The sequence below is a fragment of the Tiliqua scincoides genome, chromosome 3 (genome assembly GCF_035046505.1).
Source record: "Tiliqua scincoides isolate rTilSci1 chromosome 3, rTilSci1.hap2, whole genome shotgun sequence".
NCBI lineage: Eukaryota > Metazoa > Chordata > Lepidosauria > Squamata > Scincidae > Tiliqua > Tiliqua scincoides.
This window is the reverse complement of record NC_089823.1, coordinates 208,166,288-208,180,032: the sequence shown is the minus strand read 5'-3', so window position 1 is coordinate 208,180,032 and position 13,745 is coordinate 208,166,288. Positions and strand designations below refer to the sequence as shown.

The following is a 13,745-nucleotide window of genomic DNA, read 5'->3' as shown; positions in this document are numbered from 1 at the left end:
TCCTGACTTTGACAGTTAACAAGCCAGTGGAATTTATTAGCACCATCTCGAAGATGCCAGATGCAACATTTTGTCTGCTTTAACTGAACTAATTTGTCATTTCCAAATTAAGCATGGCTTCCATCATCCTCTTTATTTTGACAGCTATCCCAATACTGGAATACTGCAGCAGTCACATTAGATGGGCAGAGATAATGGATGTTATGTAGGATATCAGCTGAGTCTCAACAAAGCTTGCACTCATAATTGTTCTTTTTTTTGAAGTGCAAGAAAGAGCAGCAATGTGCTGACTTCAGATGGTGCACTGATGTTGAATTGGCAGTCAAACTCTCCGTGAATTTGGGAGTGGATTTAATCATTAGTATGTACTATAATTTCTTCCCTTTCTGTTAACTGCCCTAAATTAGAGATTGAATCTGTATCCCTGAAGCCATGCTTGAAGGAATCAATCCCTATTAAATCTGTTCCCTAATTGCTCTACTAAATTTTAATTAGAGTATGGGAAAATATTAGTACACAGTTATTAGTTATACAGAAAAGAAAAGATGGAGTTCATTCCTTTTTAAGGTGCTTGCTGAAATCTGTATGTAAAATTTCAGTTTTCCCTTAACATATGAACTCTGTGACTGTATGGAGCCCTTGCTCCATACAGAATGAATGGTGTCAACTTCTATGCAAATTCTGATCAAGAAATCCCTGAGATTTAAACAGACACTTATTAATTTTGGTGTGATCTTCAATCCATTTACATGAATGAACTTTATTATTTTAAATTCTTAAGCCCTAAGGGCTTACATTTAAGTCAAATACTGTAGCCTGATAAGTCTAGATTGTGGCTTTAGACATATGCTTACCGCATTCAAGCCTATGGTTTTATGTGTGCATAGGTGCTCCACACTATTATATTATAACATAATTTACAGCACAATCCTTTACATGTCTACCCAGATGTTAGTCCCATTGTGTTCAATGGGACTTACTCCCAATATAGGATTTCAGACTTGGTATGCTAGAAATGGAAGATAGAATAATATATTAATGTTAATGCATCATGATTTTTCTCCCATGGATTCCTTGGAGCGATTTTCTGTTGTTTTTATGTAGCATAAAACATGCTAAATCTATTTTTTCTTTTTTAAATCTTTTTTCTCAATCTTTTTTTTCTCAGGGTCAACCTGGACAGCTGGGAGTCCAGGGTCCAATTGGTGTGTTGGGCCCCACAGGACCTGTTGGCTTGACAGGAGAAAAAGGTCAGAGAGGTGATATTGGTTTGCCTGGGCCAGCTGGAGAAAGAGGCAATAATGTAGGTCAAAATACTGCTCACAAAACGTGTTTTCATATTAGGATGAATGCATCAGTGATTTGATTAATGGCTAATGGTAAGCCTTAATGGGTTTCTCTTTCTATGATAGTGAACCAGATGCAGATATATGCTTGGGGCTTGTGGGGACGTGAACTTCCTGCCCTCTTCTCACCCAATGGCTCTCTGTGCCTCCCTACAAACTGTCTTGGAGGGTAGAATTAATTCTGTGGAAATGAAAAGGACCAATTTGTAAAAATCACTCTTCCCCTTTGCCTGAATGGAGGTAATATGATTATGACCCCTTGAAATCACTATTGTGATGCTGTTTGAGAGAGGGCCATAATATTTTGTTCGATTAAATTAAGGGCACAATCCTAACCAGGTCTATTCAGAAGTAAACGAAATAAACAAAAATAAACATCTTTGATATTTTTAAGGAACAGCCACGTACTTCGTCTTAAATAAACAAAGTTTGCATAACTTATAATACCATCAGGAGGAGCAGGTTCAAGGGAGGCTGGAACTGTTCATTGCGAGGAGTAATTTTCCTACAATACTGCTTTTGTTTAGGCCAGGGGTGTCCAAACATTTTGGCAGGAGGGCCGCATCATCTCTCTGACACTGTGTTGAGGGCCAGGGAAATTTACATTTCAAATTTGAATAAATTTACATAAATTTTGCACAAATGAATGCATTAGCAATGGAGCGTTTATGAATGGATGGTTTTACTGAGCTTATTTATAATACACATGAGATACAGAAAAGGGGGGTGTTAAAATAACTCCTGACACACCTAACACAGCTCTTCCCAGGGAAATGTGCAAAATAAACTTCAGAGGAGCAAGTCTGGGCTCCCTCCCCCTCCCTGCAGGAGCATGTTTTTACTCTCTCCCTCCTCCCCATCCTGGCAACAAGCAGCAGCAAAGGAACACAGTCAGCCAGGGAGCTGGTGGGCACCTGCTCCCTCAGGGCAGGAGTTTGTTTCTCCTCATTCACACCCAGAAGGGAGCTGTGTGTCTCCCTCTTAGGCTGAAATCCTATCCACACTTTCCTGGGAGTAAGCTCCATTGACTATAATGGAACTTACTTCTGAGTAAACAGGCATAGGATTGGGCTCTCTGTCCCTCCCCCAGCCAGCATCAAGCACCAAAGAAACAAGCAGGCAGAGAGCTTCGTGTTTTCCCGTTCACAAAGGGACCCCCATCTTCCTCCTTCTCTGCCGGCAACCCTAACAAGTAAAAGCAGCCTGCTTCATCCTCATTCAAACATCCTGCAACTCCTCCCCTGCAGTGCCTGCCCCCAACACCAAGCACTCACAGCCCAATCAACCCACACTGTCCTGGGAGTGAGCCCCACTGACTCTATGGGACTTACTGCTGAGTAGACTTACTGCTTACTGCTCTCCAGCCACATTCAAACATCCCGCGATTTCTCCAATCATGCAGTGCCTCCCTGACCCCAAAGCACACTCAAGCAGCACCCAGCACCCAGACCCACACTTTCTCACTCCCTCCTCCTCGCCTGTCCCCCGCCCCCTCCAAGCCAAACTCAAGCAGGACAATCAGGTACAGGACTTCTCACCTCCATCCAATGCTGGGACTCGGCTGCAGCCTCCCCAAGAGCGTTGCGGATGGGTAGGGCTTCTGCAGAGCTCTCCCGTGAAGTCTGGGCAGGGCAGCCTTTCCCTTGCTGATGCTGATGTTGGCAAGAGCAGCGCCTTGGGCCAGCGAGGGCTCCCGCAAGTCTCTGGAGACTCATTGGAGACTGGGGCTCTCTGGGGGCCAGATTGGGGGTCCCCGGGGGCCACAAATGGCCCGTGGGCTGGGGTTTGGGCAGCCCTGGTTTAGGCAGTCATGGCTGTATTCTTAGGAAGAAGTCTTTTCCTGAGTTAGGCCATTGGTCCAACTAGGTTTCTAGGTTGTGATCTTTAACAGACCTACAAGCTCTTGATAAAGATGCTAGGACAGTGATTTTCTACCTTTTTCATCTCATGGCACTGAGAAGATGCTAAAATTGTCAAGGCACATCATTACTTTTTTTTTTTGACAATTGCCAAGGCTCACCACTCTGCTGATGGGGGGCTCACATTCCCCAATAGCCCTACTAACAAATGACCCAATTTCAAACTCCCACAGCACACTTATGGACCACTCATGGCACACTAATGTGCCATGGCACTCTGGTTGAAAATATAAGAACATAAGAACAGCCCCACTGGATCAGGCCATAGGCCCATCTAGTCCAGCTTCCTGTATCTCACAGTGGCCCACCAAATGCCCCAAGGAGCATATCTGTGCTAGAGATTGAGCCTGGGATCTTTTTCATGCAAACACAGCATCTGACATTTATTTTCTTGAATTTTTAACAATTTCATCTAATCACAAATATCAGTGAACCTGTTCTTTATGATAATAACTTTTCCATACATGCATGGGCTAATACAAAGTGATTGGCTACTTACTGCATCTGACAATGCCTATAAAAGCACATGCAACAATAAATGTGTTAGGCTTATATGGGTCATAGGACTCTTCGTCACTCTTTTATCTTTCAAGTATAATCAAATTTCAGCATGTTTATATTTTTAACGTTTATATATTGGTTTTTCATAGCTGTAATATAATAATATGGGACTTGAAATTTGCTTTAAAATTAATGGTTAGTTTAATGTTCCATAATGTTCAATCTCTTCAGGGTCCTACCGGTGTTCCAGGATTTTCAGGTTTGGATGGTATACCTGTAAGTATGATACTGGTCTTCATGTGTTTTGTAAGATTAGAAAATGGTGTTGTTGCAGTAGAGAAACAAAGATGTAACTTTATTAACCCAGCCATTCGCTTATTTACTATATTTTTGCAGTTTGCTGTTCTAGAGTTCCCAGTGAACAGAAATTGCAAATAGTAAGATTCTCTTCTAAATTAGAAATTTAGACCTTGAATAGCAAGATCAAAGTTGCAATCTTGCTTCTATATTGTCTTATGTTTGAGCATCCCTTATCCAAAATCTGAAACGGGCAGCTGAACTAGTGGCAGCTTTGATTTCTGATGGTTCAATGTGCACAAACTTTTTTCATGCACAAAATTATTAAAAATACTGTATGAAATTATCTCCAGGCTATGTGTGTAAGTAACAAATGAATTTTGTGTTTGGACATGGGTCTCATCTCCAAGATATCTCATTATGTATATGCAAATATTTCAAAATCCAAAAAATTCCAAAATAGTTCTGGTTCAAAGCATTTTGAACATGAGATACTCAACCTGTAGAAGCAAATCAAGAAGGACCGTAGATGCTCTGATCCAGAGTTCAGTAGGTTCTCTGATGCTCCTGTGTTCACATGGTTTCCTGTTGATATATGCAGAATGTAGGTATACAGTATCTCCTCATGCATGTCTCTGCACAAAATGGTACTGTCATGAAATGTGTTAATGTGTGGGAAATTTGTGTGTGCATTAGGACTCCTCCTAAGTATGCAGGAATATTTTGCATATATAAAAAGTATCTGTCATTCATTTCATTTCATTTCATGTCGTTCATCCCCTGGGGGCTGGGGATAAGAATAGGCCCTCAGTTTGGCTGTACTTGTCCTAAGAGGCGACTAAACAGCCACCGGGTAGATGGGACTTGTTAGCCTGGGAAGGCAACTCATCTGAGAGAAGGAAAACTCTGATCCCAAACCTCCACTGCCTTGTGGCTACATCCAGTTATGGAAAAGGCTTCAGGAGTCAACCTCAAGGCAAAATCCGGAGCCGGAGTCCCTGAGGCAGTTCATGGCTGAACACAGTCACGTTCTGGCAACTCCTGTGATGCTGCTGGAACCAACCGTATTGGCCTCTGCCTTTCCATTGGATCATTTCAGTGACGTGGAGAGGGGGGATTTGCTGCATGGGAAACAGTCTATCCTCCATATCTACTTTACCCAGGCTTCGTAGGCACTGGAGAGGACACTGTGTTCCAGAATCACCATTTAGAGCATGATACCGTGGTCTTCCAAGACTGAAGGATGCCAACAAGTGTCGTTCATTTCCAAAGTTTGGACATATGCTTGGCCCTTATATGAGAAATAAGTGTGTTCTAGAATTTCATCTGAATTATGAAGATGAGCTTTCATTAGTTTTATAATAAAGCTAGAAGATACCATTGATAAGTAGATCACAAGAAACGTGTTTTCACATGAAACCTAATATGGAAATCTGCATATAAATCATGACGTCAGAAAATGAATTAGTTTGTAGTTTCTGAACTGGGTCAATTTCTTAGTTTGTAGTTTCTGAACTGGGTCAATTTCTTTTGGGCTTGATGACAGACTGTTTCGGTACTTATTTTTTGTTTTTTGTTTTTCACATTTTTATACCGCCCTTCCTCCAAGGGCTCAGGGTGTGTACACAGCTACTCCCCTCCTTTTGTCCTCACAACAACCCTGTGAGGTAGGTGAGGCTGAGAGAAAGTGACTGGCCCAAGGTCACCCAGGAAGCTTTGTGGCTGAGGAGGTTTTCGAACCTAGATCTTCCAGGTCTAAGTCCACCTCCCAAACCACTACACCACCCTGGCTCTCAGCATATGAAGTGAAATCTCATTGAGGAATAGGTTTAGCAAATGTAGCAAAAGTTGTTTAAAAAAAATCCAATATACATTTTTGACTTTTGTGACTCAGAAACTCAGATTTGATCAAAATTATTTTGTTTATGAATTTGCATTTTGCATTCTTTCAAGGGATTACCAGGAGTTGAAGGACCCAGAGGTGCGCCTGGGTTGAATGGATGTAATGGTTCAAGAGGGCAACCAGGATTTCCTGGAGAGAACGGACGTATTGGACCAACAGGCTCGTATGTGAGTTCAACTTTATTATGAGAAGTACAGAAAATGTGCACGCAAAGAACTGTTCCCTCAGTCTAAATGAATGGGGAAGGCAGTCTGGGCAAGGGAGACATGTGCATGTACAAGTTCACATGTACAGAGGAGATTGCTGGCACGTCTTGTACAAGATTTGGATACTGCACTCATGTTTTATTCTTGTAGATCTCACCTTTCAACATCCTTGCAGCTAAGGTTTACTGCCAAATTCTATCTCCCACCATTGGCACCACTGTAGCTGCCACAGTGGCAGCTATCTGTCCCAATCTGCCCTGAAATTCTCCCTGCCCACAACATGCCTGCAACGCCAACTTACTGGCACCAATGGAAGCTTCAGAAGCTGCTGCTCTGCATGCTGTTGCCTGTTTGTGGCAGCAGCTCAGAAGTGTGTGATGGTGGCCCCCATTGTAAAGGGCCTTGTGCTGCTGGATAGCTAGTTTTGGAATGTGAGGCCCCAATAGGATCGGAGCCTTAATCTTATTCCTTCAATTCTGTTAGGAAGGGGAAGGGGGGAAACGAAGGTGTTTTGTTTTTGTTGCTATATTTGGTCTCGCACTTTAATTTAGCATCCATTTCTGAAGTCAGAGTTTGCGTTTTGAAATTAAATGACTATACAGGTCCAGCCTATTTATACATGGATTTGACTCAACACAAATGGCCCCATGCAAATGAGAAGGAATGTGCTGATCCCTGGAGAAGAAGAAAATGCACCCCTTTAAAATCAGTTTAAAAAACTGAACAGTCCTTTAACAGTAGCCTCCTTAATGAGAGAGAGGGGGGGCAACTGGCTGACAATCCATCAATCCTTCTCTCTCCAGGCGACCCCTCCCTTCCCCTGAGCATGTGAAAGAAAGGTGATCATTTTGCACTATTGAAGGGAGGGGCTGAGTGAAACGCTGATGGATTGTCTTCTTAATGACTCTTGTCTTACATCACAAAGGTCAGCAAGGCTGTTTTTAAATCACTGGAGCAAAGAAACTTTGTTTTTTAAATTGATTTGCTATAGTGCATTTTTTTGCCATCCACGTGAGTACTTGGAATGGAACCTACTCAAAAAATTAGTCTCAACCTGTATATGTAAAAAAATGATATTGGCAAATCAAATAGCTGCTATTATATGCACGTTATCACTTCAGTATTTTTTTTAGTCAGATTACACCTTTATGATTAATGTTCCAACAAATAATGGCTTTTTTCTCTTACATGACTGAGAGTACATTTACACGTTATCTGCATATCACTGAATGGTTGCAATATCAAAAAAGATATTGCAGTATTTTTTTATAAAACTTAATAAAAATTATCCTGAAGGACTTATTCATTGTTTTTTTTTTTTTTTTTTTTTTCCAGGGTACTCCTGGGCAAAAAGGGGAAAAAGGAAACTCTGTATATATTTCTGAGATCATTAGAGGGCCTCCTGTAAGTGAAATGTAATGTTCTAATTCAAATAAAGAGACGCTTAAAGGTTCTAGGAAAGCAACTAAAAGTGATGTGGTATACATGTCAATAACTAAATTGACCTAAACATGAAATGCATGTAATTAATGCTTAGAAAAGTTTAAAAGTGACTATCTTGTACAATAAAAGAAAATATTGTGCTTGAAAAGGAAACTGTATCCAGGTTGTTTTGGGAATCATGAGTTCAATAGCATTTTTCAGACATCTTGTAGTCATCGTTCAAATAGTTTTGGGATTTATCTTATTGTTTTAAAGAATAGTGAAGATACATGTGATCAAAAACTTGACTTCAGGTGCTTTCCTAAAAGATTTTTAACTGGAAGTAGGGTGGCTGGAGCTGATCAAAGGTCTGTTTTTATTTTATTTTTATTTTCTTTTTAAATTTGTTTTTCTGATATCGCTTATCTTTTAAGCTGCAATCCAATATCTACATGTTTGGAAATAACTCTCATGGAACTCAGTAAGGCTTGCTTTTGAGTAACTGTGTATGACTAGTCAAATTCATTTGAATAAAGCTAACTTTTTAAAAAGCATTTGTTTTATCCCTTGTGGGTGGTTAAGATACAAACTTAAAAGTAAAAAATAAATGTAGTTATTAAAATATATGTGTGTGAGTATATGACTAAACTATCTCTTTGCATGGCATATAATTGTTATGTATATGCCTATTCCCTGTATAAATCAGAATCTTGTGCTGCAGTCCTATGTATGCTTATTCTAATGTGAGTCCCATGGTGTTCACAGCTAAGTGTGCATAGGATTGAAGTATTAGCGTTCACAACATTTTCTCTTAGATAACTGCACTGATTTTGGTTTGTTCTTTGGTTGCCTCATAATGCAATGTTAAAGCAAGTAGTTAAAAGGAAGTATGTGATATTTTATATAACAAACCGGTTATATTTACAGGGAGAAAGGGGGAATCCAGGATCCCGTGGCGTGCCTGTAAGCTCTTTTATCAATTTGCTTTCCTTACCCAGTGAAGATTTCACTTCATTCATCTGATGAAGTGGACTGTAGTTCATGAAAGCTTATGCTGACATAAATCAGTTAAGCTTTAAGTTACTGTAAGACTTTTTGAGGTGTGTTTATGTGTTTGATGCATTGGAATAGGCTAAAACCAGTGATGTCACTAGGTTTGCAACACTGGAGCGCCAGGCCAGTGCATCACGCCTATGAAGGGTCCACTTCTTCTGTTGCTTTCGTGACCTTAGTATCATTGTTCCTGATTTATTTATTTATTTGCATTGGCATAATTAGCTTGTATACTGCATAACCCAGGAATTTGTCTAAATTGAACATTAGTCCCAATGAGAATAAAATAGCTGCCTGCTGGAGGTTCCTATAGGCAGAAAGCCAAGCACAGTACAAATAATAAAAACTATTGGTAGTTGGATGACATATTGAAGCTATTACATAAAATACTAGAAAGAATGTCTTTTGAAGGAAATTAGAATGTTTCTGGTATTAACACAGGGCACTGTATCATCTGTTCTCAGGGCCCTAGAGGAGAAAGGGGTCCAAGGGGTCCAATTGGATTTCCAGGTCAACCAGGAGTACAGGTAAGGTGCTAATGTTTTTATCTCTTCATAACATTTTGTGAGTAATGGTGGGCCTTTTGTCTTTTGTTCATCTTAATTCTTAACATGTGAATTTTGAGCCCATTATTTAATGTTTTTAATGTATTTTCATCTGTTACAAGAGAATTCATTGGTTCTGTATGGATATGAAATGAAAAAGAGGTGAATCAGGAATATCCTCAGGTTCACACAAATACACACATGCGCATCTTTGAGCAGTCACATGGAATGATCAAGCAGAATCGTAGATGTTAATTCTATTATTCTTTTGATTGATGAACACTCTGTAGTTTCTTACTGGTGAATGATGTTGTTTTCTGCCTCCTTAAGAGGCAGTCTCAGACAGCCTCAAGATGAGACAGGTAATGTGAGGAACTAGTAAGCATCATCATGATTTAAAGACCCTGATACGTGCTTCCCGCTGTGCAGAAATAATTGCAGGATCACAGTATCAAAAATATGAAAAAGAGAGAGGAGAGTTGGAGGGAAAGAGGAAATCTTCCAGCTGGGAGAAAATGAAAGAAGGAAAGAGCTCAAGAATTCTCCAAGGAATAGGAAAGAAATAATGAAAGAATCAAATTGTGTATCAATGCAAGAGAGAAAAATTGATTTTTAATACTTTAGTAAAGTGAGATGGAGGAAAAGCTGGTTTAAAACTTTTAAAACTATACATGGCTTGAATCAGGGTAGTTAAAAGATTGTCTCTCCCACACTATCCTGACCATCCATTCAGGTCACCTGGAGAGGCCCTTTTGAGTGTCCCACCGTTGAGATGCAGTTGGTGGGGATGTATGGGAGAGAATTCTGTTTTGACATGTATTTTGATGGCACCTGCTCCTCTGGAAAATCAATCTGGCTTCCATCTTAGAGCCATATTAGACCTGTCTGTAAAAATGGGTGGATTTTTTTTAAATATGGGGGATATGAAATAGAAAGGAACCATGGTGGGGTGCATGGGGGACTTTAGGATTTTATTCCTGCTGTTGCGTTCACTTTCTTTTGTGCCATCATGCTCTTTTCAACAGAAAGAAAAGCCCCCATTGAAAGTCACTGGACATTTTTTTCTGTTGAAATTGGGACAAAAGGGGGACTGATTGGGAGTGAAACCCTGGTAAACTCATAAAGCCCCCCCCCCCCATCTTCTCTGCCATAGTTCAGCTGTGCTTTGCATACTTCACCCTGGGCTGCTGGTTAGGGGAAAAAACATAACTATCCAGTGGATCACTACACACTTATAACCCAATTTTATGCATGTTTACTGAGAAGTAAGTCTCACTGTGTTGGATGGGGCTTACTCCCAGGAAAGAATGCATAGGCTTGCAGCCTTAATGTAATGTGTAATTTGACCCTTAGTAGTGTTATGATAGATATGTATTTGTTCAAGCAGAGTTTTGACTGATACGCAAAGTCCTTTACTGGCTTAAATCACTTGCATTCTGATTTTTTTTTTGGTCCTATCTTGCATTTTTTGCTCTAGCTTGCATTTTCTTGTCTTATAGTTCAATTGTTTTAAATTGTTGTTAGCTGCTTTGGGCGCTCCTCCTAGAGATGTAGAAAGGTAGGGTTCATGCGCACTCAGGGGCATGCACAACCCATTCATGCAAATGTTTTGCAAGTCCATTCATCTTGGTCGTTGGAACATCTTATTCTCCAGTACTGGCCCTCTGCCAATTCACCAATCATAGATGCCTCATTTTTGCCCTTTTGCCCCCACTTGCCTACATTCACAGAAATGTCACAAGGATCCCTCCCTAGTTAAAGGAAACAAAACCCTCTCCATGAAATTAACAGAAGAGTCTTCTGATCAACAGAGGAGGAAGCACCCATATATAGCAATTGTACAAAACATGGCATTGGCAGCACAATGTTTCCACTGCTGTTGTAAACATGAGTGCAGACATCCCATAAGGGATTTCAGCTCTGTATCTTTCTCAGATTGAATTCTAGTACAGACTATCTAATTCTTCTTTCCTTGTTTCTCCTGTAGGGTCCTCCTGGTCTCCTTGGTTTGCCAGGTGAACAGGTGAGGGATTTTTTTTTTTTTTTAAATCTATCAAACTGATGTTCCCCTTGGTGTTGTAAAATTGTTCCCTTCAGTTCAGAGCTTCTTGAAATTTCCTTCACGTTTTAAATAAAAGCCACATTTTAATAATTAAATATTTTATATTTTATACTCTATTTTATACTCCATTTTATATTTTATATTCTAAGCCTTAGGAATGAACCTCAACAGATGGGAAACCTTGGCCTCTGAGCGTTCTGCTTGGAGGTAGGCTGTGCAGCATGGCCTTTCCCAGTTTGAAGAGACACTTGGCCAACAGACTGAGGCAAAGAGGCAAAGAAGGAAGGCCCATAGCCAGGGAGACAGACCAGGGACAGACTGCACTTGCTCCCAGTGTGGAAGAGATTGTCACTTCCGAATTGGCCTTTTCAGCCACACTAGACGCTGTGCCAGAACCACCATTCAGAGTGCGATACCATAGTCTTTCGAGGCTGAAGGTTGCCAACAATTTTATACTCACGCACACATGCATTAAAGCTTCTAATCTTTTTTCTTTTCTTTTCTTGACAATTAATACTTCATTAGGGATTTCCAGGTATTGGAGTGGAAGGACAAAAGGGAGAGCCGGTAAGCAAAGAAGTTGTATTTGGGAATGGGGGACTGAATATGTAAAAACGTTACATGGATATCTCAGAGTTAGAGAAGAAAGGCTTCCTTTCCAATTTCCTGAGATTGTTACAAAAATAGTAATTTTAAATCATTTTTTTTAAAAGATAGCTTTAGGGTATAGTTAGGGAGTTTGGACGCAATCCTAACCCCTTATCTCAGTGCTTCCCAGTACTGACATAAGGGCAAAGCAGCTCTGAGGGAAGGGAACAAACATTCCCTTACTTTGAGGAGGCCTCCATGAGTGCCCCCCAACTGCAGGATGCAGCACATGTCCCATTGGCACCGCTATGCCAGTGCTGGAAAGCACTGACATAAGGGATTAGGATTGTGCCCTTTATTGCATAGGAATACATAGGTATCAGCAGTTCTAGGGACCCAGAAATCTTTTCCACAGAAAGAGCTGCAATTGCAGGACATTTCCATACAGAAGAAACTTGTGGAAATGTTTTCATTCTCAGGCTGGGATTTTCATCCCACAGTTGAAATACACAGTATTCAATCATGGCAAACTTTGAAAGCTTAGGCCCCATCCAATCCCCTTCCATCCAATCTCCCTCTAGTGCGGGGGGGGGGGGGGAGCCACTGAAGCTGTGCCAAAAAGGCATATGCTGCATCCTATTGTGGGGGAGCAACCCGAAGGCAAACGGGAGGTAAGCAAAATCATTTTTAACTAACCTCCTTGTAAACTCTGGGGCCACTTACAGGCCTACTTTTGGTGAAAGAGGGGCAGAGAAGTATATGAAATAGATGATAATATCTGGTGAGTGCCATTGCTGCCTGATCTGCCATCTCCTTGCCCCCAGTTCCTCCCTCAAATGCCCTGTACCACACACCCCTTTCCCATGATCTCCCTTCCCCCCGCCCCAGTTTACCTGCTCTGGAACAGGTTCCCATTTGTGGGGGCACCAAATTGCCTGTGGCAGCATACTGTGTATGTTATCATATGGCCTGTTACAACAGTCTAACTTTTGTGAATGACCTACAGGAATTGAATGTATCCAGGATTATAAAAAAGCAGGGAATACTTCAGATTCATTTACTAGATAATTATCTTCAAAGAGAAGCTAAAACTTCAGTTAGTTAATTGTAGGAGTGTCCCTGTAACTGGGATGGATTAATCTGTACTATCAGATAATGCTTGCATGTATGAAAAGTTTGGGTTAAGTTGGTGTCACGAAAGAGTTAGAGATCAAATCAAGGCTCTTCAAAGGTTATACGAGGCTCCTGAAATCAATCCTGTGTATGTCTACAGAGAAGTCCCTTTCATTGAATTCAGTGGGACTTCCTCCCAGGAAAGTGGGAATAGGATTGCAGCCTTAATATCATACAATGTGTTTTACTATTTCCCTGGTTTTCATAGGGTGATGTGGGACCTCCTGGATCTCCTGGGCAGCCATTATTGGTTGGGCCACCTAGTTCTCTACTGTTAAAGGGAGAAAAGGTAAGCAAATTATCAAATTTATTTTTAACTATAGCATTTGTTGTATGATTTTGCTTGGACTGGTTACAATGAAAAGTGATAAAACAATGTTGAAAGTCCCTTTGATGGTAAACAGACCTGTCTGTAAAATGAAGCCAACCGGAAGAAAATATAATAAGTTTTCATGTTTAGGGTGTTAAAGGAATGCCTGGATCAACTGGCTCCAAAGGATTACCTGGCCGCAAAGTAAGTGACATGTTTCTTTATGCACGATTATGTTTCCTAGTGCTCAATGTTCTTCTTTATCTCATGACTTAACAAAAATACTGACAAGTTATTGCCTGAGTAAATGTGCATTTCCCCTTTCTATGTTTGTTGACTTTGTTTTGCATGCATTGAAGCAATTCAATCCATGCATGCATGAATTGAAATATTATGGGATTAGTGAAATGTTGATATTAT

At 40.6% G+C, this 13,745-nt stretch overlaps 1 protein-coding gene across 1 annotated transcript in view; it reads left to right on the top strand.

Moving 5' to 3' along the window:
• The window catches only part of COL4A4 (collagen type IV alpha 4 chain), a 72,947-nt gene that overhangs the window by 15,814 nt on the left and 43,388 nt on the right, over positions 1–13,745 (top strand). The window contains exons 4-13 of the mRNA XM_066621516.1: positions 1,169–1,303; positions 3,998–4,042; positions 6,017–6,133; positions 7,508–7,576; positions 8,522–8,557; positions 9,112–9,174; positions 11,180–11,215; positions 11,780–11,821; positions 13,224–13,304; positions 13,476–13,529. Coding sequence (XP_066477613.1) covers positions 1,169–1,303; positions 3,998–4,042; positions 6,017–6,133; positions 7,508–7,576; positions 8,522–8,557; positions 9,112–9,174; positions 11,180–11,215; positions 11,780–11,821; positions 13,224–13,304; positions 13,476–13,529 — 678 coding nt within the window. The remainder of the gene's footprint in view (positions 1–1,168; positions 1,304–3,997; positions 4,043–6,016; positions 6,134–7,507; positions 7,577–8,521; positions 8,558–9,111; positions 9,175–11,179; positions 11,216–11,779; positions 11,822–13,223; positions 13,305–13,475; positions 13,530–13,745) is intronic.